Source organism: Nilaparvata lugens, chromosome 1, assembly GCF_014356525.2.
Source record: "Nilaparvata lugens isolate BPH chromosome 1, ASM1435652v1, whole genome shotgun sequence".
In the NCBI taxonomy this organism is placed as follows: domain Eukaryota; kingdom Metazoa; phylum Arthropoda; class Insecta; order Hemiptera; family Delphacidae; genus Nilaparvata; species Nilaparvata lugens.
In genome coordinates this window covers 90067213-90094464 of record NC_052504.1, presented here as the reverse complement: position 1 = coordinate 90094464, position 27252 = coordinate 90067213, and the positions used below count along the sequence as shown (strand labels likewise).

Sequence of the window (27252 nt, the reverse complement as noted above, 5' to 3'; positions counted from 1 at the left end):
ATATTATATAATAATCAATCAATATCATCATCAATCAGAGAGGACTCAATCAATACCTCAATGAGCGTGAATCTTCATCAGAATGTATATAACTAAATTTGATCCACAAGATTCATGGATCTCCTGAAAGTGGATATTTGAGCCTTAATTCATGGATCCTAAGACTATTTCTGTACAAAAAGAATTTCAAATCGACTAGAATATAACATTTTTTGTAGCAATGAGAAAAGCTTTTCTTATTTAGTACTGGCAGATAACCCGTGCTTCGCAAGGGTATTTCTTAAAACTTGACGTAATGAAATCTAGAAGAATTCAAAATAGGCCTATGTACAGTGAGTCAGTCATTCTATCAGGAGTTGAATAATTTTGAAATTTTAATTAAATAAAAATGGAATAATATAATTCCCTTATGTAAATAACAACACCTTCATTGAAAGACATATTAACTGCATGCGTTTTCATATTGCCGATACAGCATTGATGAAACTGTAGACGTTTATTTAGCATTTGTCTCAAAAATTGTTCTAGCTGAATAATTAATAATCCATGCCACGTGTAGGCCTAAACATTGCATCAGGAAAACGAAGTTCCAAAACTATGTTTTTCAGGTAGAAAGCAGTATAGAAACAGATGTACCTTTTTTAATTTCGACCATATGATTTGGTGATTTTTTAATGAAATCGAATGTACCATTAATGAAATTTAAACATTAATTCTGAAAAATCTAGAAGGAAAATTGAAATTTGGACTTCCAGGTACACAAGATTGATATTTTTAGAATCTATGTGCAATATTTGGAGATCTTAATCATTCCCGTTTTTCCGGTATGCAACCACAAGTTGACATGTTTTGATGCGAACAAACAAACGAACACACAATCACACGAACAAACACAACCCTACTCTCTCTTATTATATAGATTGTTATGAAAACTAAATCGTTTTTACAATCTTCTCTTGGATGACAATCACAAATCCCGTACCAAGTTCAAAAAGCAACGATTTCAATCAATAAATCATTACCCAAACCTTCCGGAACACCACCTAATCTCTCAAAATTTACAAATCTCGCACGTGTACACTAATTCTCATCACGTACGGATGAACTCGTTAATACCAAACAGCTCTGTTTTACAATCAAATCATTAATCAGGTGCAATTAGCAACGTGTCCAGCTTTTGTTGGCGGCATAACTGTTAATTTATGATCATATTCGCACAGATGAACCGAGTTTAATTAATATCCACTTGTGCAAACATACCGGGAAGTGCGTTCAAATCTTGGCGCTGATTGGGAAGATCATCTCGCTCTTTGATGTAGCCGCATGTGCTTCAAATCCCATCCCTCATTATTTACTTACTTCATTGGAATCAACCCATTCCATTTCACAAGGAATGCCTTGGATTATAATATAGCTGATTCTCTTTGGGCTGCTCTAATCCTACGCTGAATTCACAGTGAGTTCATACACTCACTTTTTCTTTGTTCCCAGTAACAGCTCAACTCACTCACTGAATTGAAATTACATGCAATTCATCATGTTCATCGTGATCAAAGCGGCGGATTCAATGTTTATTCACAGCGGATGATCTTTTTTATCATGGAATGAACAAACAATGAAAGCTTTGAAAGCATCTCTCATGCACTCGTGATCTCTGACACAACGTGAGTGTTGGTTAGTAACTAGTATTTGAACCAAATCGTTTGTAACATATTTTATTCCAGTTTTAACAGTTTTTATTATTATCTAAGAAGTGGAAAATTTTGTAATTCGAAAATCAACTCCATCTGTCTTGTAAGTTCATTGTAAGACAAAGAGATCACTAATCGAGTATTCCGCACTATTATCGAGTTTTAACTCTCTCTCTTGATTTTCTGTCTCCGTCAGTTGTCATCTATAATTTTGCTGTATTGTAAGCTATTGTATATAAGTGTATAAGACAGTATATATTGTAATCTACATAAATAAAGTACTCAATCAATCAATCAATCAGTTACACAGTTTGTCTGATTTTTCTCTCTTTGTTGTGCTATCATTTGTCAAAACACTACATTTATTTCGAATTGAAGCGGAAAAAAAGTCCTTTCAATTTTTGATTCATTCTTACTTTGAGTTTCATAGAGTCAACTCACACACATTTTCTTGTCTGTCGTCTTTAATAACTTCTTGATCTCTCATTATTTGAAGAAGATGTAGTCAGTTAATCTTCTGTTTAAAGTTTTATATACCTGAGTGGGGTTAATTCTTTTTTTAATTTTTGTTAGTTTTCAATAGGTAAATTTTTTCTTTAAAGTAATTTTTCTTACGAACTCTAGATGTTTTCTCCAGTTTTCATTTTCTTTTCTCGTAAAATTTTACAAAAATGTTTTTCTCCATCAAATCCGCTTATACAGGTAATTGTAGAATTTAATTTTCAATTATTATCATTCGTTGATTTATTTTTCTATTTCTTGTTCAAATTCTTTCTTTTTCAATTGTTCGAATATTAACTTCTGAATAATTTTTTTTAAGTACTTTTGTTAACTTAATCTGTCAGTAATTTGTAATTGTAGGTTTTCTTAATTATTATTCAATTAATAATCTTCGAAGTTTAAAGTTCATGAAAGTTTATGTTTGGTACATTACTTCTTTCTTCATAATTTTTCTGTTTCTGGACAGTTAGTTTTCTTTCTTACTTTTGGACATCTTTTTATATTCCTTTTTAGAAGTCTTAATTTTATAGAAAACTTTGTTAGTAGACTTTTTATTTCATTGTGATTTTTCTGAAAAGCTATTGTCTTTCCTTTCTTCTATTATGAGTTTTCTTTACATATTTTTTTCTACAACCTGTATTTTTGTATTCTTATACAAAGGTCGTTCGAACCTTTCAATCTACTCGAACTTCTGGAACTATTATAACTTCCCTAACTTCTAGAACGTCTCCGACTACGCTAATTATGGGAACTACTAGAACTACCTCGATATCACGTCAGTAGAAGAATATAACGAAGAAATCATCTATATGAACAGGAAACATCTATCGTCGTCAACTACAAATTGGAATTTGTGCCGCGTTACTTCGTGAAAATTGAAGGTTGTGTGAATTATTATTTTGGGGCCCCCTACATAAAATTGTTAAAAAAAGTATTTATATTGAAATTTAATTACTAAACTGTGTAACTTTAAAAGTGTTATTATTCATTGATTTTTATTTAGTTTTGTTTAACCATTAATAAATCTGTAGAGTTCATTTTATATTATTAAAGTATTTATATTGAAATTTAATTACTAAACTGTGTAACTTTAAAAGTGTTATTATTCATTGATTTTTATTTAGTTTTGTTTAACCATTAATAAATCTGTAGAGTTCATTTTATATTATTATAAAATTCTTTTGAATAATTCTTTTGAAAATTCTTTTGATAATTCTTTTGAATAATCTCTCCCTCATCAAATGCAAATAACAACTTATTATTACCTCAGGTCGTAATATGAAATGGTCATCTATAAATTAAACGAAGAAAACTTTGTTTAAAAAAAAATAGTTAAATACCGTTACAAACTAAGCCACTCTAAAAAAAATAACGTAACACGTTTAGAAACTCAAATACCAGTTATTTATTAATATTAATCCACCCTGAGACACATAATTATAGTGGGGTATCATAATTAGGACTACGTTTATAATTTGCAAATATTGTATGTATATTATAATGATTATTATCAATCCAAGGCTCGTTTTCTAGTGGACTTGAAAAATCTATATTAATTGATATGAAAATGAACTAAATAACCTTTTTCGAACTATGTGTAAACTTATCTAAATTAGGGAAAGGAATAGCACAAGGTTACCTTACTTTTTCTCTTCCTATCATTTGTTATTATGTACTTTTTGTATGAATCAATGAATAGTAAATAAAAAGAATGAAATGTGTATGTTTTGTGGATAAACTCCTCTGGTTGTAATTCATTGGCAATCAGAGAAATTATTCTGATCTGTGATGATGATGATGATTTTTTTTTAATATAATGTAAAACTTGACTCCTCCAGTCAAACCCTCTTTAGAAGGTTTTGGAGAATTTATATTTCGTCTGGTTTATAATTTTTGAAATTTTCCACTGAAAAGGAATTTGTCATTTATCATTTGTCATTCTTGCTTTTTTTATTATTCTTCTTTTTTTTTTTGTTTGTATGATTTCTTTTTATAAGTGTATTTTTCATTTTTGTTTGTTATATTTTCTATGATAAACTCCCTTCTTCTAGGGGTGCCAGGACGAAGGAAAAAGGAAAAAATATATTATTATTATTATTATTATAGATATGAATATATTATTTCTCTTCTTCTGAGAATGATGCCCTCATGAGCTCCAGGCTTGTGCGTGGGTAATGAAACCTACAGCTTTAGGTGGATCCCGAACCACCAAGGGCGATTTTTGCTCACAAGTAAACAAGCACGTATTTCTTCTTTGAAATCACGTGAGTACGAATCATTCATAATTAGCGTGATCAGTTCGATGATGAATATCGAAAGCAAACAAACTCTACTGGGTTGGGGAGGATCAGGGTGTTTGGTATTATTCAAAATTGGTGAGCGGTAATAATAATAGAGGTGTACAGCAGTACACTTCACGGTATTTGTTCATGGATGAGAGAATTGTTCAAGCTCGTTATTAGGTTTTCTGGAAATTTGTTTGTTATCAATATTTGTTACACTCTAAAACCTTCCTATTCACTGCGCCAATAAAATCTGACGAATCAGACGACCAATATAGGGATGCTACTCAGCTGGGAAATCTCCACTCGAATCATTATTGTATGAACAGGGAAATTGTTGAAAACAGAACTTTTCAATGGGTGCGACGCATTTGTTTTCGCGTCTCCATGACAACGGACGCTTATTATTAACACACGAGAGCGTGAGAGCCGGCTCACTTGCGCTGCTGCTGTTACGTCAGTTAACAGTTCACTGCACAGCTTTGACGCCGGTCAATCGTTATTCCAATTTCTTCCCTTGACCTTTCCGACACCAGCTCTATTATTCTTGCTCAGTAAACCATACAAGAAGGCGATCCAATACTGGAACAATAGAGAACAACTTACGAGCAACTTGCTGGTAAGCTCTTCCTTGATGGAAATTTCAGTGACGATAGCAGTAATTTTCCACAGAAAGCGACTGAAGTTTAGTGGCTGTTGCAAACATCTATACAAAGTTGGAAGTGTCTCCGAATTCGACCCGCAACTCTACTAAATAATGCTCATGAATCACTCGATATTCAACTGGAGATGAATTTGGGATGCGAAGACAATACTAGTTCATAGTTGGGGAACAATCAGAAGTTCATCTCAGAAGACTAGTGCTATTAAAAGTTTGTGCAACGAACATAGAAGCTGAGACAAAACTGACCAAACTAGAACTTTTTGTGGAGAAATAAATACTTGGATGTTCAGATAATTAGCTCTCACTTCTGGTACCACTTCTGATTTCCACAGAGTTACCTTTTTATTTTCTTCTCTTTTTAGCAAAGTAGATTCATAAGTGGTGAGGAACAGGGATTTGCTCAAATATTGAATGGTATGATTTAATTTATCAGACCACTTTCTATTAGAAAATATGTATGAAGGAATAGAATGGAATGGACAAACCTGAAAAAATGCTAGGTTTTGTGCATTGATAATGAATCTGAGGATTCATACTCCCATTGAAAAGTATATAAGAGTCTCGCAAGACGTAGTGGAACTGAAAAGGTCATGATATCACAATAATAGTGTCTGTGAAGGTAATGTTGTGGTAGATATCCATATCAAATGAAAAATTTTTATGTTGTCAAAACCACTGATCAATTAGAACAATCAGACACTAGTTTCATTGTTACATCATTATCATTCTCTAGTAAACTAGAAGCTTAAAAATTGAGCAGCAGAATAGATGAATGGTGCTCTACAATTGTGCATAGTTTGTTGACCAATGAAGGTTGAGCTCTACTGTGATTGGTCAAGACTGGACACGCTCAAGTATTCCAAATATGGTCATGAGAACCGTTAAACAAAAAAAATGATGATTAACTTGGTTACTAATAGAATGAAATGGATAATATGAGAAAGAATTTCAGTTCAGCTAGCTTTTCAATGGAAAAGGTTCCACAAGAAAACTTCATTTCCACGAACTTCAAAAGCTATTGATTTAGATTTCAACAGAAGATGGAAAATATAACACATTTGAAGACTAAATCCGCTCTGTGACTTAATCCAATGTAATCGATGATGGAATTGGTTGAATTGTGGAAAATTGATTCATCAACTGCATCCGACATATGAATTGAAACATTCCATTGCAATAACTTACGTAACTAGTGATTTGAATCATGAAAACGTAATGACATATGATAAAACATATCTGTTTGCTGGATGAGTTCATGAAAAACTTTCATTAAGGTATTCTTGTATATCTAGTATAAGAATATCTGATTTTCCAATGTGAATCCGTTTTTATAACAATATTGACGACAAGTGATTCGAGAATCTCTTGCTAAATCAAAGATAGAGAACGTACACGACAAAGATGCTTCATATTCTTAGATATTGTAATGATATAATAGATTTCAATGATTACAATACATTTTAAGACATTTTGATACATTTCTGGCTCTCATTTTTGGTAGAATAATGTTGAATTTTATACCTTACCTTAGATTGAACAAGACAGGCGCTACACGTGACTAGGAAGACAGCTTGCCACAGCTGCATTCTGTTGCTGGGTTGCCAGGCTATCTGAAAATGACGAATTGAAATTACAATTTCGAACAAGAAATCGTAAATTTATAGAAAATCAGAATTCTCAACTAAAATATAACTTTCTAGCACACTACCACATTGAACTTAAAACCTAATAACTACTTCTCAGGTAATAATTTACCTTTCATTGTCAATATTATTCTGGTAATGAGGAAACAATATGAATTGTGAGTAATTTAATACACTCTTTAGATCTTATTTTTCACTTTCATGATCGATTTTTTTGGTTATACCCTGAATTCGGTTAACAGCTACCTTTGTTAATAGTTATTCTACTTGCAATAACATACATTTATACATGTGAATAGTAAATTAGCTCTCAGTGGATCTGCTAAGAAATTTCCCTAACGATTTCCATATTGACTAATTTTCCAAAGATAGCAGTCGAAAAAATGGATTTATCAGAACAATAACCCTATTTCGGACTTTTTATCTAAATTTGGCAAAGGAATAGTTCAAGGAGTATCCTTAGTTTTTCTCTCCTGGTCAGTGCTTTCTTTTAAAATGATAAATTAATTGATAAATAATGAAAGAGTTCGATCGCTGGTAATAAAACATCAACCATTTTTTGCTGAGGGTGATGCCCACATGAGCATTAGACTTGTGCGTGAGTAATGAGACGGATGTGGGTTCTGTATGAACGGGAAGTAATTTGTAAACTTATGAATAATATTTAGAGGAGTTGACTCTATAAAAGTTCTTCAAGTTCGTTCTCAAATTCGTTCAAAATATTACAGTTCTATTAACTAGAGGAGAATGGTATCAAAACGTCAACGAAAAAGAACTAAGAAATTCTATACAAGTGGCTCAAGTCCGTTCTCAAATTCGTTCATATAACATTACTGTTCTAGTAACTAAAGAGGAATGGTATCAAAACGTAAACGAAAAAGAACTAAGAAATTCTATACAAGTGGCTCAATTACGTTCTCAAATTCGTTCATAATATTACTGTTCTAGTAACTAAAGAAGAATAGTATCATAACGTGAACTAAAAAGAACCAAGAAACTCTATAGAAGTGGCTAAAGTCATTTCTCAAATACGTTCATAATATTACTGTTCTAGTAGCCTAACTGAAGGAGAATGTTATCGAAACGTCAACGAAAAAGAACTAAGAAACGTTCAGCTTTTTTAGAATCAGCGAGACCATGTCCCTTATTTCATAACCTTTTTTTCGATCTCGAACAATGACGCTGTTTTTTCAACTCGGAAATAGATTTTTGAGGTATTCCATGAATGGAGTAGAGCGAGCAGCGAGTGAAGCTCACTCTATCATTTCAGTTTGTCAGTGACATGTCCATTCTATTGTTATTAACTTCCAGCGCGGAAAAGCTGTGCCACAATTTCAGTTTTTCACGTGTGGTAGCGTCGCTTCATCTTCCACCATTCCACAAAAATCCTTCATTAATCTCTCTCCCTTATGGCATTGTTACCTTTTGAAAGTTTTCAAATTGATTACATTTTTTCAGATCTCGAATTGAAATTCACTACACAATGTCAGTTAATGCTCAATCATATGATCCGATAATTGGATTGGTTCATGGCTGACAATTAAGATTAATTTTTATCGATGATAGCAATTGCAGGTTTCAATGTCGATTTTTTTTGTCAGGGGTATCAAATTTCTCCTGTCATTTGGGGAAGCACACTGAACTATAATCTTCACGAAACCGGTAGTTACCTTAGGCTGGCCACTAACGGTTAAACGAGCAAGCACATACACAGTCTACTTACATTGTTTTGTCACCTACACGTTTTGATTACATCGAAACGCTTCGAGAACATTTTTTGAGCTTAGGTTTTTGCATTTCCAATCATTTATATTGTTTATTTTTTCTTCGTTGCTGTATTTGAGGTTGGATTATTTTTCTATAATTATAAATTGTAATTTTCCATTGGTTTATTTATTGTTATTGGTTGTTCGAAACGCTCAAAAATTTTTTTGATCTTGGGTTATTGAATTCTGTCACGGAATGGTGTAGTGCAATAAGAGACAAGGGAATGATAGTAAATACAGATAAGAGTAAGGTAATGGTGATATCTAAGATGCAGGGAAATGCAGAAATGGAAATAAAGTGGAATGGAAAATCTATGGAAAGAGTGAATAACTTTGAATATTTGGGAACGGTCATCTCCACAGATGGAAAGGTTGATGAAGAAATCAATAATAGGGTAAGGAAAGCTAACCAGGTATACTACCAAATAAGCAGGACACTACTTGGGAAAAGAGAGATAAGCCAGGGAACAAAAATGAAAATCTATCAAGCAGTTTTTAAGCCCATCCTAATGTATGGAACAGAATGCCTGACACTCCTAGATAAACATAAAAGTAGAATTACCTCCTCAGAAATGAGATATTTAAGAAAAGTCGTTGGAAAGACAAGGAGAGACAGAGTGAGAAATGGAGTGATCAGAGATACTCTAAAGGAGGAAGAGCTGATCATTTCTGTCCAACGAAAAGCTTTAGGTTGGTATGGACATGTCACACGAATGAGGGAGGAAAGAAAAGCAAGGATGGTAATGGAAGCAAGACCGGAGGGACGTCGAGGCAGGGGACGACCACGGATGGAATGGAGCGAGTATGTGGCGAGTATCGCGGCTGGAAAGGGAAAGACAATGACGGACGTTAGGAGGATGGCCCAGGATAGAGTGCAATATAAGAAATGGCTGGAGGCACCCGACGCTTAGCGGCATAAGGGGAAAGAACAAGGAACTCTATACAAGTGGCTCAAGTCCGTTCTCAAATTCGTTCAAAATATTACAGTTCTTCAACTAGAGGAGAATGGTATCAAAACGTCAACTAAAAAGAACTAAGAAACTCTATACAAGTGGCTCAAGTCAGTTCTCAAATTCGTTCATATAACATTACTGTTCGAGTAACTAAAGGAGAATAGTACTGGAACGTCAACTAAACTTGGAAGAACTAAGAAACGTTCAGCCTTTTTGGAATCAACGAGACCATTTCCCTTATTTCATAACCTTTTTTTCGATCTCGAACAATGACGCTGTTTTTTCAACTCGGAAATAGATTTTTGAGGTATTCCATGAATGGAGTAGAGCGAGCAGCGAGTGAAGCTCACTCTATCATTTCAGTTTGTCAGTGACATGTCCATTCTATTGTTATTAACTTCCAGCGCGGAAAAGCTGTGTGCCACAATTTCAGTTTTTCACGTGTGGTAGCGTCGCTTCATCTTCCACCATTCCACAAAAATCCTTCATTAATCTCTCTCCCTTATGGCATTGTTACCTTTTGAAAGTTTTCAAATTGATTACATTTTTTCAGATCTCGAATTGAAATTCACTACCCAATGTCAGTTAATATATTCAATCCTATGATCCGATAATTGGATTGGTTCATGGCTGACAATTAAGATAAATTTGTATCGATGATACCAATTGCAGGTTTCAATGTCGGTTTTTTGTCAGGGGTATCAGATTTCTTCTGTCATTTGGGGAAGCACACTGAACTATAATCTTCTCGCAACCGGTAGTTACCTTAGGCTGGCCACTAACGGTTAAACGAGCAAGCACATACACAGTCTACTTACATTGTTTTGTCACCTACACGTTTTGATCACATCGAAACGCTTCGAGAACATTTTTTGAGCTTAGGTTTTTGTATTTCCAATAATTTATATTGTTTATTTTTTCTTCGTTGCTGTATTTGAGGTTGGATTATTTTTCTATAATTATAAATTGTAATTTTCCATTGGTTTATTTATTGTTATTGGTTGTTCAAAACGCTTCAAGAAAATTTTTTGATCTTAGGTTATTGTATTTCCAATAATCTATATTGTTTATTTTTTCTTCGTTGCTGTATTTGAGGTCACATTATTTATTTTCTATCATTATAAATTGTAATTTTCCATTGGTTTATTATTGTTATTCGTTGTTCATTTTATATTGGAAGCCTCTCGCTGATTTCGTGATTGCATGCAGATTTAACCGTTTGTGGCCAGCGTAATAAATCGAGTTTCTCAATAAAAAAATTTCTGCCCAGTTGGTAGTAGACTGCAACTTGGACAATCTTAAATATTGCAGGCCGCTGTACGGCCTTTACAATCTTGTTTTTCCAGTTTCATTCCATCACATTTTCAGTGAGAATGGAAGAAATTATGAGGTTCAAAAACGATAGGTACAGAATTATAGGTTGGAAAAACTGTAGGTTGAAAATACATTGAGCAAGAATTCTTCAAGTGAAATGGGTCAGATAAAAATTGCCAATTGGTAAGTCATGATCTCAAGCATATGAGAATCCTGAATATGATTTTTGGACATTTTCCAAGTTCAGTCATTTCTAGCGGCCAGATATTCCGATGTTGGACAGTTCCAAACTTCAAGTCTTCACAGCTTCACTGTCAGATAGTGATTCTGAAGCACAAAATTTAGATCAGTTTCTCACTACAAGTGCGTGAATATGGAGTTCAAAGCTTCATTCCTTCCAATTTATTGATGGAAAAATGGAATACCCGTATTGGGTCTCTGCCAGCTGCGCTTGTAACAGGTTCCATCTTTTGTTTCAGAATGGCGACTGCCAGGTTGAAAAAGAAGAATAATTTTTAATGATCCATGGAAACTTATAGTGGAAATTTTGGGCAAAGATTTACAATTGGATTGAGTCATCACGAAGTTGCTACTGTACGTCGAAATAATAGAATATACATTGTATTATAACCAGTGTAATATATCCAATGTAAAATGACAAGTTCGTTTGATGTAGTTATGAAATTCAGACAGTAATGTTCACTCTACTGCTCAAACACGATATAATAGTATATTTTTCTTAATCTGGTTAATAATTACCCGTATTTCTGTATTCTCCTAAAGAAACAATCAGTTTCATGATAGCATAGTGATGAATGGGGTAGTTATCCCATTTTCAAGTGTCGGAATAAATTAGGAATCTTTAATTCATTCTGACACTATCGTATTGAATAATCATCCGAAACTAGACGAAACTATGAAAATGAATGGAATAAACATTATGTTTGTGCGAATACAATGTATAGTAGTGTAAATATGTACTACCCTTATGACATAGCCTGGATATATTGTTAATGGGATTCGATCAATATGTTAGATAGAAGTAGGATGGAAGCTGGAAAAGGATATTGTGAACGTCTTCGAGTTGTAAAAGACGAGCACAAGGGAGTGAGAGTACAATAAATGAATACTTTTCAGATGTGTATTTGAATGCTCAATACTTGGGAAAGTGTTGGCCTACTTTTTCATTCAATATCAGATGATGTGATCACAGAAGGCTCTCATTCTTTGTGCAAGTCAAGATGGAATTTCCTGCCTCAAGAATGGAAATCTGATTCAAACATTCTGCTTTATGCAGAACTCCATCGGTAGTTGAAGAATACAAAATATGACAGGCACCTGAGAGTTTGACATTCTCAGTTATTCTTGTAGGCCTAATATACTTGAAAAAAAATATGGTGTGGCGCACTCACACAACTTTCCTTGCCATTATGAAAATTGATCACCTGACGCTAGTGTTCACGCGCATCTCAAGTCTACTATTCTTAGATCTGAGCCAGCTGGTGACAGGACAATAACGCTGGAGACAAACGAGGTCTGCTATCTCTTCATAGTGAATGATCTAATAGAATCAACAGTTGCCAACAGTTTGCAATTGGATAATCACATTTTCTCATTCGAGCTTATTTTCATTTTTAGGAGAACATGTTACTGAACATTAATTGCAGAGATTTTCATGCTTAATCCTTTCCACTTGAAATTTTTTTATCTGGTGACTGATAATTGGGAATCTAGAATCAAACTTTGCATAGATGGGGCGAAGCTACTGAATTTTTTTTTCAAAATGGGACTTGTGGCAGTTGACAGATCTTATCAATGACTATTTTAGGTATAAATTTGATCAAAATATTGTTTGAGCCGTTTTCGAGAAAATCGCGAAAAACCCTGATTTGACAAAATTTTCGCCATTGTAGCCGCTATCTTGAATTGCATTTGATTGAAATTGTTCGTGTCGGATACTTATAGTGTAAGGACTATAAGTTCCAAATTTCAAGTCATTCCGTTGATTGGGCGACGAGATATCGTGTACACTGACGAACATACACTCACATACACATACACACATACAGATCAATACCGAAAAACCACTTTTTTGGACTCAGGAGACCTTGAAACTTATAAAAATTCCGAAATTGGGGTACCTTAATTTTTTTCGGAAAGCAATACTTTCCTTACGTATGGTAATAGGGCAAGAAAATTAAAAAAAAAACAAACAAACTGGGTGAAGAAGCACACATACAAAACACAAATAATTCACTCAAAACCAAAGAAGAGTTTAAAACAATCGATAGAATAAATGTGAAATAAAATGATGGAACGCTTTTTAAAGTGGGAAATGCAGAATCTAACCCAAAAATGTTAGACAATTAATGCTATATTCGTTGATATTTAGAACTCTTCACCACACAGATTCGTCTATATAATATGGGTTGAAGAACATACACAATGTTGCTCTCGTGTATTTTCTACCTTGCCAATTGTATTCTGTTCATATTTGTGGATAGAAATTTATTCGGTTCGATTTGACATATCGCATTTGAATGATTGCAAGAATCTGAATAAGAATAGAAGAAGATGATGGAGAAGAATTGGATAAGGAAAAATAGAAATGGAAAGAGAATGAGAATATATTTAGAAAATAGAGACTGTTTCAGAAAACAAGAATAGGATAAAAGTTGATGGAATAAAATTTCAAGTGAGAATATAGACATCATAAATCGATACTCCTTATATAAGTGGTTCAGTAAATTAGTACAAAGAGCACAAACATCGAAAATAAACTACGAAATCTTGCTTGAGTATAATTGAAAATCTGAACTAGGAGAAGCATTGAGCGAAGGAAATGAGGGATGAAAATAGAGAATCCTTTCGATCCATCACATATCTCATTCAAGAGATTGAAACAATCAGTTGTGAGATGGAGAGGTCCATTCTGCTCCGTGGCCACTGTTCGAGAAGCGCCACAAAATAGATTCTAGTGACAGAGTACAGTGCAGTTCAAAGTGAATACCAGATCGTTTCCATAATGGAAGTGGCGCTGCTTCGTAGCTCATACACAACCAGGCTACTCTTTCCATTTTCGAGCACAATGCTCTTCGGATAGTGATCGGATTCATCACTTTCCGCTTCCCATATCGGTTTCCAGGAGCGGGAGAGCTCCATAAGAGCGAGAGTAGTTGCGTTGAGTCTACATCAGACAACCACAGACAAGAATCTGTGCTCTAGCATGCAGCGTTGTAGGATAATTATAGCTCTGATGTGGATCTGGAATCAATTTTCTATTTCCGAGACATCGATAATACCTATTGAATCAATTCTTCTATTCTCATTCTATTCTGACACTTGATAAAGGCATTATAGCCTTAGGCCTGCCGCAAAGTGGACCCACGCTAATCCACGAAAAGCAACCCACGCCGTGGGATGTTATGTAAACCATTGCTATAGAATTATTCATAATCAATCAGTTGACAAGTGGATTATTTATTGCATGTATTATTATCATTACACAGATGTCCAGAGAAGCCTATCAATGGTTTACAAAACATCCCACGGCGTGGGTTGCTTTTCGTGGATTAGCGTGGGTCTACTTTGCGGCGGGCCTAAACCTTTCGTTTCTGTAAAAATGTAAGTAAACGGTACTAGGTACTAGTTACACTTAGTAGAAATATTTGTCCCAAAATATACCGATAAACACTGGAAAGAAATACAAAATACTTTTTGAAAGGGGAGATGTATCACTACAATTATGGCTGCTATGTGGTTCAAAGTTTAATCAAAAAAGCTCTTGGATTAGAATTGTGGTGAAATTCCAATATTCTATGAACAATTTCTAAACTCGCTTTAATATAAGATTTATGAATCTTTCTAAACCAAATTTCGGTGGATTGGAACCTCCCTTATACAGTTTCTTAACATATTGCATTGGCATAATACTTGATAGTACTGGTGGAAAATTTTCATTCCGGCTCAATATTCATATAAGGATATCCATATAATTATCATATAAGGCAACTACAGACAGAACTGTTAGACTAACAGGCCATCAAACTTGAGAAGAGTTCCTGATCTTGAACAAACTTTAAAATATGAAACCAATTTGATTACTGAAAAATGATTATCAACTTACTTAACTGATATAACTGGCATTACAACACCAAAATACTCATGAAAGACAGAAATTCAACCGGGGAACAAGAATTTCTCCAGTAAAAATGTGTAGCCCAACATGACCTAACGATAAATAAGTCCTTGCTTCCGCTTGCACACTGGTGACTTCTTGACTAATTCAAGCCATTTATAATCAGTTACTATTTATTCTCCACTGCACTAGCTATGCAGTAATGCAGAATAATTGCATGTATGTAAGTTTGCGATTATGAAAATTTCTTGCATGTACACACGCGATCTCACCTGGAATCTGCAAGCTAATCGTCGTTGGAAAAATTCTGAATAATTATTATGACAAACTCATTCCTTGCAATGAGAGTCGAGCATGAATAATGCGCAGAGTTTTGATGGATCACGGGTTCATGGCTTCAGTAAATTTCTACATGACATATGGCTAAAAGTTGTTCATCACCGTTTCCTCGGTCTTCCGAAGTCCCTTTTCCCATCCAACTGCAACTTCCAAGCTTGTAGTGGAAGACGAGTTGGTGGCATACGACGCAGGTGATTTGTCCACTTCAATCTGTATTTTTTAATGATTCCTGTCAGTGGATGCACATTGCACTCACTTCGAATTGTTTCATTACTTTTTTTCTAAAAGTTGATTTATTCTTCAAATATCGGGGCACCGAGCTTCGCTCGTTATTTATCGATAAACAGAACAATTTATTCTCTAAAATGATCGTGTTTATATTTCACAGCTGGCTATATGCCATCTTATGAATTTCGGGGATTCGATATTTTGATTTTTCACATACTCACTCGCTCACTCACTTTTTTACTATCCACAGCTGTTTCAGCCAAGGATGAATTATCCTTTTGTCGTTCAGCGAGTTTTTCCAAGGATGAGACCTAGTGCAATCGAATTTTTATATCATAAACCTACTTATTTTCAAAATTTCGTGAAAATCGTTAGAGCCGTTTTCGAGATCCGTTGAACACAAATATATACCCATATAACCATATAAATATATACAGAAATTGCTCGCTTAATATAATAGGATGTTAGATGTATCATGCTTCATACCCATACTTGTGTCTCACGGGTGCATGGCTACAGTAAATTTCTACATGACATATTATCAAAAGCTCATTTATTCTCAAATGTGAAGGTGAATCATGCTTCATGCTTCAATGAAAATTTTTATCTTGGATCCATTCATTGATATATTTATTGGACGAAGCAAACAAATAAAATAATATAAAGGAAGCTACTAATCATCTTCTTCTTACAGCTCAATCGTTTGATTGGTTGGCAGCCTTCCATCTAAATCTGTCCATTGCTACTCTCTTCCATTGTTCATAGCTCATAGCATCCAGATCCTTCGTCATTTGTCCTAAGTACTGTAGCCGGGGTCTCCCACGACCCCTTTGTCCATCAACTGTACCTTCCAGAATACTTGACGTAAATGCGTCGTGTCTTATTATGTGTCCAATCCAAGAATGTCGTCTGGCCTTGAGAAAATTCAGAAGAGATCTTTTTTTCTGCCGCCCTCTGGAATACCTCCTCATTCGTAACTCTGTCTGTCCATTTTATTTTGAGCATACGCATCCAACACCACACTTCAAAAGCATTCAGAGTCTTCTCCTCAGCCTTACCAATAGTCCACGTTTCAGACCCATAAAGAGCTATACTCCAAATGCAACTCTACTAATCATAACACCTTTTATTCCTTATTCTTGTTCCAAATAGTCCAAATATTCAGGTTTATAATCAAGAAACTGATTAGAAACATTAACTACTGTCAATAACAAATCAGAGTCAAGCTGAATCTGAAATAACATTATTGTGAAAGCAATACAAATAGGCCTGATAGGCCTAAGTATAAAAAAAAATCAGTCCAGTAGACAAATTCACAATCTCAGTATAAAAATATCACAATCTCGGTGAAAAAGAAAATAATGGCGTTTCAAAAGAATGGTGAAGCCCAAATCCAGCCGATATCGACGTGAGAAACGGTCCCAATGTGAGTTGAGCTGTTGTGAGCCCAAATAGAGAGAGATTCACTTTAAACTGTCAGCATTAGTTGAATGAGATACATTGTATGCTGTTTATAAGGAATACTGACAGCCTATCCGGTCAAATGATAGATCGACCAACTGTCAGTATCTCTTATGAATAGCGGCCAATGGTTTCCTTTCAATCATCTCTGACAGTTTTAAGTGAATCTCTCGGGGAAGTTGCGTTTTGTCGAGTGGGAGAATTCGTTTTAGTGCGGCCATAAGCAGAAAAGTTGGGGCATAAGAAGCATGGGACACAGCAGCTGGTGGGCGGTCGCACTTGAAAGGATTTCGTCGCTTCCTTTCTAGGAAACCTGACAGCGAATGGGGCACGCGTGTCCGTGTCTTGACTCACCACACACATCCTTGATTAGTAATATGAGAGTTCTTAATTTTTGAACATTAATCGGCCGGAAGGTGTGAAGGGTATGAAGATCTCGAGTGATTTCATGTTCATTGAACATAAGATTCATTTTCAACAGACTACAATTTAGATTACAATCCAACAAAGACATTGGTGCATGCAATTTATATTGTAGCTCTGATTTTTTAATATAATTATCATTTGGGTACATAGGAGAAGTCCAGAACCAATTTCTTCATGCAAAATTTCCTTGTGCCAAAATTTTTTGTGTATTGGAATATGGGCTTTAGTACACTCAACAATAAATTTTCCACTTTTCGACCGAATTTGACTTATGATGCATGATTTTGGACCGCCATGACGATTTGAGAAGAATGAGTGTAGTACGATGAAATCTGAGCATTGTTTTAGAAGTTATAAGTGTTTGAAATTTTGATCCTTGAAGTGTCCTTAAGCGCGCCTCTCCACTAGTAAATACTGAAATGAAGTGCATCTAACGGGTGATTCTCATAGAACATAATCTTATGAACTTATGTCGTTGTGCGAAATATCAATGTGAAGACAATGTAGTTGGTGATGATGGTTGAAGCTGAAAATTTGGTGTTTTTGACAATCCATGGAGCATTGTTGTCAGGTGTACATGGAAATCTATATGAGATAGAGCGCTCTACCCGATCTCAGATTGTAGAGCACAAAAATACGCCCAGAGGGATTTTGAATTATACATCTAAATGGTAACAATCGGAAGATATTGTTGATCAAAATCAAAAATTAATTTTCTCTTCAAATTTCACTCATTTTTGAAAAATCATAACTCAGTACTCATTGGAGATAGAGAGTTCCTAATGATCTTATTCTATTCAGAATTTCATATTCTAGGAAAAAGGCAGCAAATTTTTCTGTCCGATTACGAGATTTGGTAGAAATAGCTGAAAACTGGAAAATGAGCCGAAAATACGAGGTTTTTGGGCCATCCTGTATCTAGCACAAGGAAATTTTGCATGGAGAAATTGGTTCTGGACTTCTCTTATGTACCCAAATAATATATTAAAAAATCAGAACTACAATATAAATTGCAAGCACCCCCTCTTTTTTATGTCTATATTGACTGGACTAATCATGTAGAGTAACTTAATTGGTATGAAAACTATTGAATCGATTTTATATCAATAGAATCTTATTTTTCTTCTTCTTCTTCTTCTTCGTTGATAGTTTGTTAGTGTTGGAATTAACCTTCCAAGTTCTGGGTGATTGTATCTTCTTCCCTATAGTATACTTTTTCTTAACTTTCCGAGTAGTAATTGTGATGGTGATCTCGTGGTATATTTATCCATACTGAATAGTGATACTAGATATTGTTCAACGACAGACTTAAGAAGAATCGAGATACACTTTCCGGTTGTTACACCATTATTAATCTCTGGTAAACTTAAACTAAAAGTACCGAGTAGAGTTATCCGTAGGTCTAATAATGGACGAGCACCGCTATTGGTGGAAGCCGTGACCTATCAAGGTGAACGTCTGTCATTGGCTTAGACAAGCCCCTCCTCTATTAGCGGCTCAGACAAAACAAAATAGCGGTTCAAAACAAATGGCGGTTTGAACGGTTCAAGCACAGTAATGAAATATCATCAAATAGTTATAATCTTACTAATGAATGAAAAATATATGAAATCAATTTGTTATTGAAATGCAGAAACAATCTCCTCGACCTTGAATTTGTGATCGTCAGTTATGAAATGTTCAGCAAAGTTAGAATCCTCATTACATTTATTCCAATCTATGATATGCTCTTCGACCCTACTCTTAAAACTTCTTCCTATCTGACTCAAACTGTCTTATATTTTTCCCCCAATAAAACAAATGAATGTCCAATTCTTCGAAAGAGAATGAATTCACTTGGCCTAACATTGTATACATTCATGAATATTTTAATATTTTTTATTCCTCATCGGAACAACACTCATCATTGAAATTATCATGATGATTATAATAATAATTCTTCATTACTACTTATCAGAGCAGACACTTGTTATTAAAATAATCATGATATGAGAAGAATTCCAACCATTTTATTAGAGTGTGAAGCTACATGCACCTGTCAGAAACTGGAGTTGCTTTGTTCATGGAAAAAGATTAAAATCGATTCAAAATGATTAAATGTTCATTTGCATCATACGTGGAATAGGGAACGTTCAAAAGACACGTGGTACAACGAGTTCAAAGTAAGATTGACGTCCTACATTTCAACTGACAACTGCTATTCGATGTGAAATTGGCACTATTCGTTATAAGGTTCCGAGGTATTATAGGGGAACGCTATTCAATTTTCCATTCCCAACATGCCCGTCTTATTAATTGATTTCTGAGTATAATTATAATATGACAGACTTGAAATATGCCATGATAGGTGATAGGCTCTTACACCCTCTCTGCCACTGATATTGTCAAATGTAGGCATGGGTTCTTCATATGCTCCCAAACTGTGGTACCGTCATACTGTCAAGTCATGATACCGTTTCTGAGATCGCTGCCTATAATTACCATCACTTGCTGACGACAGAAGTGTTGATGAAGCGTCAATTCGATTAGGCGTGTGCGGGTGACTCATAAGTGCCCAATTTGCCAGAAAGGATGTGTCAAGACATTCGATACGAGATGCGTGGGCCAATTATGCCTCAAAGTTCCGTCTGCTGTTCACTCTTAAGACAACTACTCACAGCTGATGACAAAGGCGGCACAATTTCGTCTAAGAACTTATCCTTTGTACAGCATCTTCATTGATGATAACTTTTCGCTCGGCTCTGGAATTGATGCATAAGTTGAACACGAAGCCAATTCGTGTTTCAGAGAAGTTGTAAGTTGTAGCAGAAGGATGAATTTAGTGAATGGTTTCTGAGCATTGCCTCAATATCAATGATAAGTTTAACCCTTCATTGATTGGTATGTGAATGTTTAAGGGTTTAAGACGTTAGTATAAAGCTTAAAGGATTATTTTGAAAATTTTGTGAAGTGAACAACTACTATACTCTGTCCAGACTGCCATGAGCGCTGAAAGATTAAGCCGACCCTCTCTCCCCCACGCGCAGGCACTCACGTCCGGCCTACCTGCGTCATTGATACATTATGTATACTACGTAGTATATAGGTAGACAGACCGTCCCTTTACCAACTTCGTTTATGTGTGTGTGTGTGTGTGTGTGTGTGTGTGTGTGTGTGGTAGGAGGGTCGGCCTAATCATTCAGAGCTCATGCCTATTTGGACAGAGTATAGACTTAACCTATTTCCGACTATGTGTAACCCTATCTCAATTTGGGAGAGGAATAGCACAAGATTACCTTATTTTTTCTCTCCCTATCATTTTGTATTATATACTTATTGTATTAATTGATAAATAATAAATAAAAATGAAATAAAATTCACAGCTTAGGTCTACAGCAGCAAAAATGTATTTTTTAAAATTAATAATATCAATTTTTTTCAATTAAATTTCTGATCAGTTCGGTGTTCACCGTTTCATTTCGAGATGTGAGTCTTAAAAAGAAGTAGTTTTCCTAATACTTTTGAAGTTCAAGTCAGATTATTCTAGAATTTATATAACTAACACTCATATCCAAAGTTGTTACGTACAACTAGTTTTGACAAGATAATTATTAAAAGTTTCATGTCATATTATTTAACGTTCCATTGTGACGTTCTCTTGTTAACTTCCATGTTTTTATGGAGTGTTACAAGGCAGTCAACAATGCAACTTGAGAATACAACAACATAGAATGTTGTAGTTAAGCATATAACATAGTCCAAGTTTGACATCGCAATACGAAAATTCACTTGATTTTTGATTGTGGTGAATAAGAAATGAAAGTTTATACCGAGTTGAAAAAATCGATGATCAATATAGGTTATCGCTCCTCATAGATCAGTACAATCTATACAAATCTTAGAAAACATTCTATGTAAAAGAGGGTGGAGGGGGGGATTTGGTTCTCATTTCTAATAGGATGGTACAATTGGCATACAATTTCTAGTTATGTGTAACAGTTATTTCTCCAATTAGAATCTTCCAAATAACATAATAATATCGTACTTTATTTGTTGATTTCATGACAAAAGTGAATGCAATAATTGAAAATCAGTGTTGAGCTTATCAAGTGATACTAACTTTTCATAAGGACTTATTGTCAAAATTGAAAATAAGCTTTAAAATATTGATTTCTCAAGATATCAAATAATTAGATGAATTCGATATTCTTCCCATTATAAAAATGTTGATCCAAAATGGGATGAATATATTTGATATTCTTCCTAGTATTGCAATGGGATCTGCTCCAGTAATAAACTATCCAGAGAAAATTAATTTGTAGTACCTTGCAACAATAGCTCCTAGCATCAGAATTATATAGGCTACAACATCGATGGCATTTTAACAATTCAATAGCACTGCTTCTGAATAATTGATATCGATAATCCGCTAGAAATGTGTTGGATCGTGATGTAAATAATAGATAGCTGCTATTATCATTGTTATTAAAGGCGTCTATCTCTTATCCACAAATTGCCGGTTATCGACGAGCTAGAGAATAGATCTAGCTCGAAAAATGGTTGCAATTGTGCAATTGTACAGTCAAAAATTACTGAATTATTCATTATAATTCCATCTATAATTAAATTTTTGAGAATAGGTATTATTCGGCATTGATTTTTGGAATACCTGTATTAATTTGGTATGACAATAATTGTCAAGTCATGGTAGAGAATAGCTACACACTGGTATGATTAATAGCTATAGATTGGTCATTCTATAGTCATAGTCCAAGTTGTATAGAATGATGACGATTAGCGTTATCTTTTAAATAAAAAGGTAATCAAGGGTCCTTTCAAGAACTAGTAATAAAGTTATCAACATGTATATGACCTACTCTATACAGAGTGTTTCAGAAGTAGTGTCGAACATTTTAGGGTATTGCTCCTGGATGATAGGAGACTACAAATGTCGTATTTCAAGTGTCCAAAACTCAGAAGTTATCCTTATAGCTGCCATTTTGTTTTTTTCACTTAGGAAATTTCATCTCAAGAACGAAATAATGTATTGATCTGAAATTTGGCATGAATATTTATACTATAAAGACTCAACTTTGAAAAATAAAATAAAAAATTTCCGATTTGAATTTTAAAAATGGCGACCATTTTGTATTTTTGATTGCAAATTTCACGAAAACCGTTTACTTTACAGAAAATCTACAAAAAACAATAAAGTTAGCAAATTTTATCAAGATGTCAAGGATACTCCATTTATTAAGATTGGTCAAAGAATAACAGAGAAATTTATTATTTTCGTATAGCATGCTCCTCCTCCCCCGCCTATTCTGCTCTATCTTATCTCGTTTTCCTTTCCAATAATTGCCATTTTCCCATCCTCCCTCTACTCTTTCTCTTACATTTCTCCTTCATATTCCTTTTTTTTCCTTACAATCAAATCCTTTTTTTCCTGATGCGAAGAAGTTCTGCAGCATCCTTTGAGATGCCATTCACCCATCTCAGTCTTGGCTTTCCCACCGGTCTTCTGCCTCCTGGTTGTCCCATATATATATTTCTGGGAGACCGAGTGTCTGGCATCCGCTCCACATGCCCTGCCCATCTTAAACGGTTCAGTCTGACATGTACAGACAGGGGTGGCTCTTTATAGAGTGCAGCTAATTCATCCTTGTTTCTCATTCGTCAGACACCCTCATCACATACAGGTCCGTATATTCAACGCAGCATTTTCCTTTCCCAGCGGTCTAGATTTGCTGCAGCCTTGGATGATAATATCCACACTTCACTTCCATAAGTGACCACTGTGCGTATTATCTATATATATATATATATATATATATATATATATATATATATATATATATATATATAAAGCGAAATGGCACTCACTGACTGACTGACTCACTCACTCACTCACTCGCAGAACTAAAAATCTACCGGACCAAAAACGTTCAAATTTGGTAGGTATGTTCAGTTGGCCCTTTAGAGGCGCACTAAGAAATCTTTTGGCAATATTTCAACTCTAAGGGTGGTTTTCAAGGGTTTAAAGTTCGTCTTTTAGCATGTATATTCTTCTTATTCTCTTAATTATAATTGGAAAAAGCGATACCTCTTCAAAAAATTACCTCTTCGAAACAGTTGTTAACTGGTAACTAAATTAATAATTTTGTCAGGTTGGCATTAAGTTGAGTTGACTTTGTTAGGTTGGCACCAAGTTGAAGATTGAAATGCATTTATCGCGGAAAAATTCATTGGGCACTGCTACTTCAATCAGAGCTATCCTGGGATACCTGGGAATATTATATTACTAGCCGTCAGGCTCGCTTCGCTCGCCATATCCGTTTAGCCAGACGTTTAGTCTGGACCCCCGACTGGATCGTCCTAACATATGATAAAAATGCTCAAATGAAAAATGCAGGCGAGCGAAGCGAGCCTGCTGATCTCATTCTTGAACGACCCTGGTTAGACGAATATGGCGAGCGAAGCGAGCCTGACGGCTAGTAGTTTTATATATTCTGATCTTTATGTTCCTGTGGACGCTTCTTGACCTGAATATCTGCAGCATAGAGAAGGATGTTTTGTTTCCTTCATTGAGCCGTTTTTGTACTTCTTTCATCTCATCACTGTCATCGCTATGTTAACTCCCAGGTAGGTGATTATGAATACAACTGACAAAAAAAAATTAATCAACTGATCTCCTAGGATTTTTTTATTCTATCAAGAAGCAATTCATTCAATAGATCCTTAATATCAAGTTATGTGACATTACTACCAGAGGAAACGAATTTGCCAGAGGAAAGGCTTTGGCTTTGTGGAGAGTTTTCATGAAGTTCTTTAAAATATAATGTTGTATTTTCTGTAGCTACGTTATAATAGCAACTATTAGTTATAATGATTAATTTTTTAGTTCAACTGTAAGTTTTATTTATGATTGTTTGGTTGCAGAAGATGTAACGTTGTTGTATAATATGAATATTTGTACCCTGAAATCATGATAATAAAAACCAGTTTTATTCGATTTGATTTGTTTATCCTATGCTACTATCAATGCTATTTTTCCTCGCACACAGACTTTGCCTATGTGAGGAACCTTCTTCAAGTTTTGTACATGTATATTGTATATTGTTTGTACTTTCCAAGAAGAAGAATAAAGATAACTTCAATTTCAATTTCAATCATGAGGGATATATATATAAAAACAATGATAGATTTGTATTTTTCAAATACTCCATAGCTCCGACAAATTGCAATAACCCTTCAGCTATTCATGTTGAATTTCATAATAATGACTCCCATTATATAAAGTTGCAGATGATAGCTTTCATATTAAATTACTGTATTTCCATAGTGCGTTTCAATTGTCTTGATATTCCAATCTGGACGGATCTAAGAGAATGGAGTGAGAGAGAGGATATCCTCCTCTAATTTGTGATGATTTGACAAATGAAAGCTTTTTGAGAGTGACGTTGAGAATTTCAGTGCAGTGGCTCGAATGAATTTACTACAGTTTGTTGATTCTCTTTGTTATAAAATGGAAATTCCACTCTCTCTTGCTTTCAACATAGGTCAGCTACGACTAATGCAAACAAATTGAATAAATAGCTGAGAGGAATAAGCATCAAGCAATAACTAACAATGGAAAACAATGTAAAAACTTCCGTTTTTGTATGAAAGTCCTTCATCCCTTTTAGCCCACGCTCAAATCTATTGCGAGGCGAATTTTCATCCACGTGCGATTCAACTAAAAGCAATTGATGGACAAAGGTTTCGGACTATATCTGCTCTTGACATGTAGTATGAGCACATTTTGATACAGTGATTCGTTGTATTGTATATTGTTTGTACTTTCCAAGAAGAAGAATAAAGATAACTTCAATTTCAATTTCAATCATGAGGGATATATATATAAAAACAATGATAGATTTGTATTTTTCAAATACTCCATAGCTCCGACAAATTGCAATAACCCTTCAGCTATTCATGTTGAATTTCATAATATGACTCCCATTATCCAGAGTTGCAGACGATAGCTTTCATTTTAAATTACTGTATTTCCATAGTGCGTTTCAATTGTCTTGATATTCCAATCTGGACGGATCTAAGAGAATGGAGTGAGAGAGAGGATATCCTCCTCTAATTTGTGATGATTTGACAAATGAAAGCTTTTTGAGAGTGACGTTGAGAATTTCAGTGCAGTGGCTCGAATGAATTTACTACAGTTTGTTGATTCTCTTTGTTATAAAATGGAAATTCCACTCTCTCTTGCTTTCAACATAGGTCAGCTACGACTAATGCAAACAAATTGAATAAATAGCTGAGAGGAATAAGCATCAAGCAATAACTAACAATGGAAAACAATGTAAAAACTTCCGTTTTTGTATGAAAGTCCTTTATCCCTTTCAGCCCACGCTCAAATCTATTGCGAGGCGAATTTTCATCCACGTGTGATTCAACTAAAAGCAATTGATGGACAAAGGTTTCGGACTATATCTGCTCTTGACATGTAGTATGAGCAAATTTTGATACAGTGATTCGTTGTATTGTATGTTGGTTTATGTAGGTAGATGAAAGGAATAATTCAGACATTTTACACAGAAATTGCATCTATTGACCTTCCTATCAAACGCTTCTAGAGGATAGAAATTGTCCATTAGATAGGTTGTCTATCGAATAGATTGCTCATTCTATGACCCTACCAATGATAATACTTCTCTTTGATAAGCATTATTTGTAACTGAACCTCATCAGATACTCTTGCATCCCCTTCTAGGATATGTTGTCAAATAATACTGCTTTGTAGATTATGATGAATACTAGAGAATTTCAAAACTGTGATCTTCAATAGAACTTAAAAAAGCGTAATTTTAAATCCTCGACTGGGGTAGGTTTATATTTAAGTTCTAGACTTAACTGAGAAAAACACAATTTAGTTATTGTTTTGGAGTAGATAAAAAGCCAAATAGATGTCATGGAATACCTAAATTATTTGGATTAGGCCATCTAAATTCATAATTTATAGTTTGCAATTTCATTTTGGAATATAATTGTATCAGAATTATGCGTAAAAAACTAACCTCATTTTACGACTGTGACATAACCTAAAAATGTTCAAGCAAAATAATAGAAGGATTGCCTTGGATTTTATATTCCAATCTGAATGTTATTAATCAAATTTCATATTTTTTCAAAACAAATACGTTTTCAAACTCAATAGCCTAATGAAATTTTTATTCCAAAATCACTGGTTAGGATCAATGATCAATAACAGCATAACGTAAAATGAAATGTTTATTCATCCACCCTTCAAAGGTTTTGCTTTGAATAGGCCTACAAAGAAATCGAAACGTATTTTTACAAAATAGTTTGAAGAGCATGCACATTTGAATTGTCCCGCTGCAATCAGCTGTTTTCGTTTTGCTATAATGCCAACAATACAACAGCAAAATATTGTGAATTCCCCTTATGTTTACTGCCTTAAAGTCCTGGACTCAAATAAGCCGAGAACTTGATAGACTCCGGAGTTTAGAAGATAAAATCGTGACTCAGAAAGACAATTTAGACCCGAGAGCTTATTTTAGTCCTGGACTCTGTAAGTCCAGAACTTATAGATCCCGAGCTCGGAAACCGGCCCTAAGTCATTCAGTAAGCTGAAAAGAGCTTTAATAGATTCATAGTTGATTCGAAACAGTGAATCAAATTTATATTCATTCAAATCAATATTTGAATTAATCTTGAACAAATATGCTGGTACCGTATTGTTTTGACTACATCAACGTCTTATTCTCCCAATTAAAGAGAAATACCACGAAAAGTATTTATTTCACAATATTTCATATATTATCTATTTCTTTATTCCCAAAAGTACCACAACAA

At 34.5% G+C, this 27252-nt stretch overlaps 1 protein-coding gene across 1 annotated transcript in view; it reads right to left on the bottom strand.

Annotated features, from left to right (window-relative positions):
* Positions 1–27252, bottom strand: part of LOC111055775 (follistatin-related protein 5) — a 149008-nt gene that overhangs the window by 100424 nt on the left and 21332 nt on the right. The window contains 1 exon segment of the mRNA XM_039445664.1: positions 6665–6748. Within this exon segment, the coding sequence (XP_039301598.1) occupies positions 6665–6724 (60 nt within the window). The 5' untranslated portion in view covers positions 6725–6748.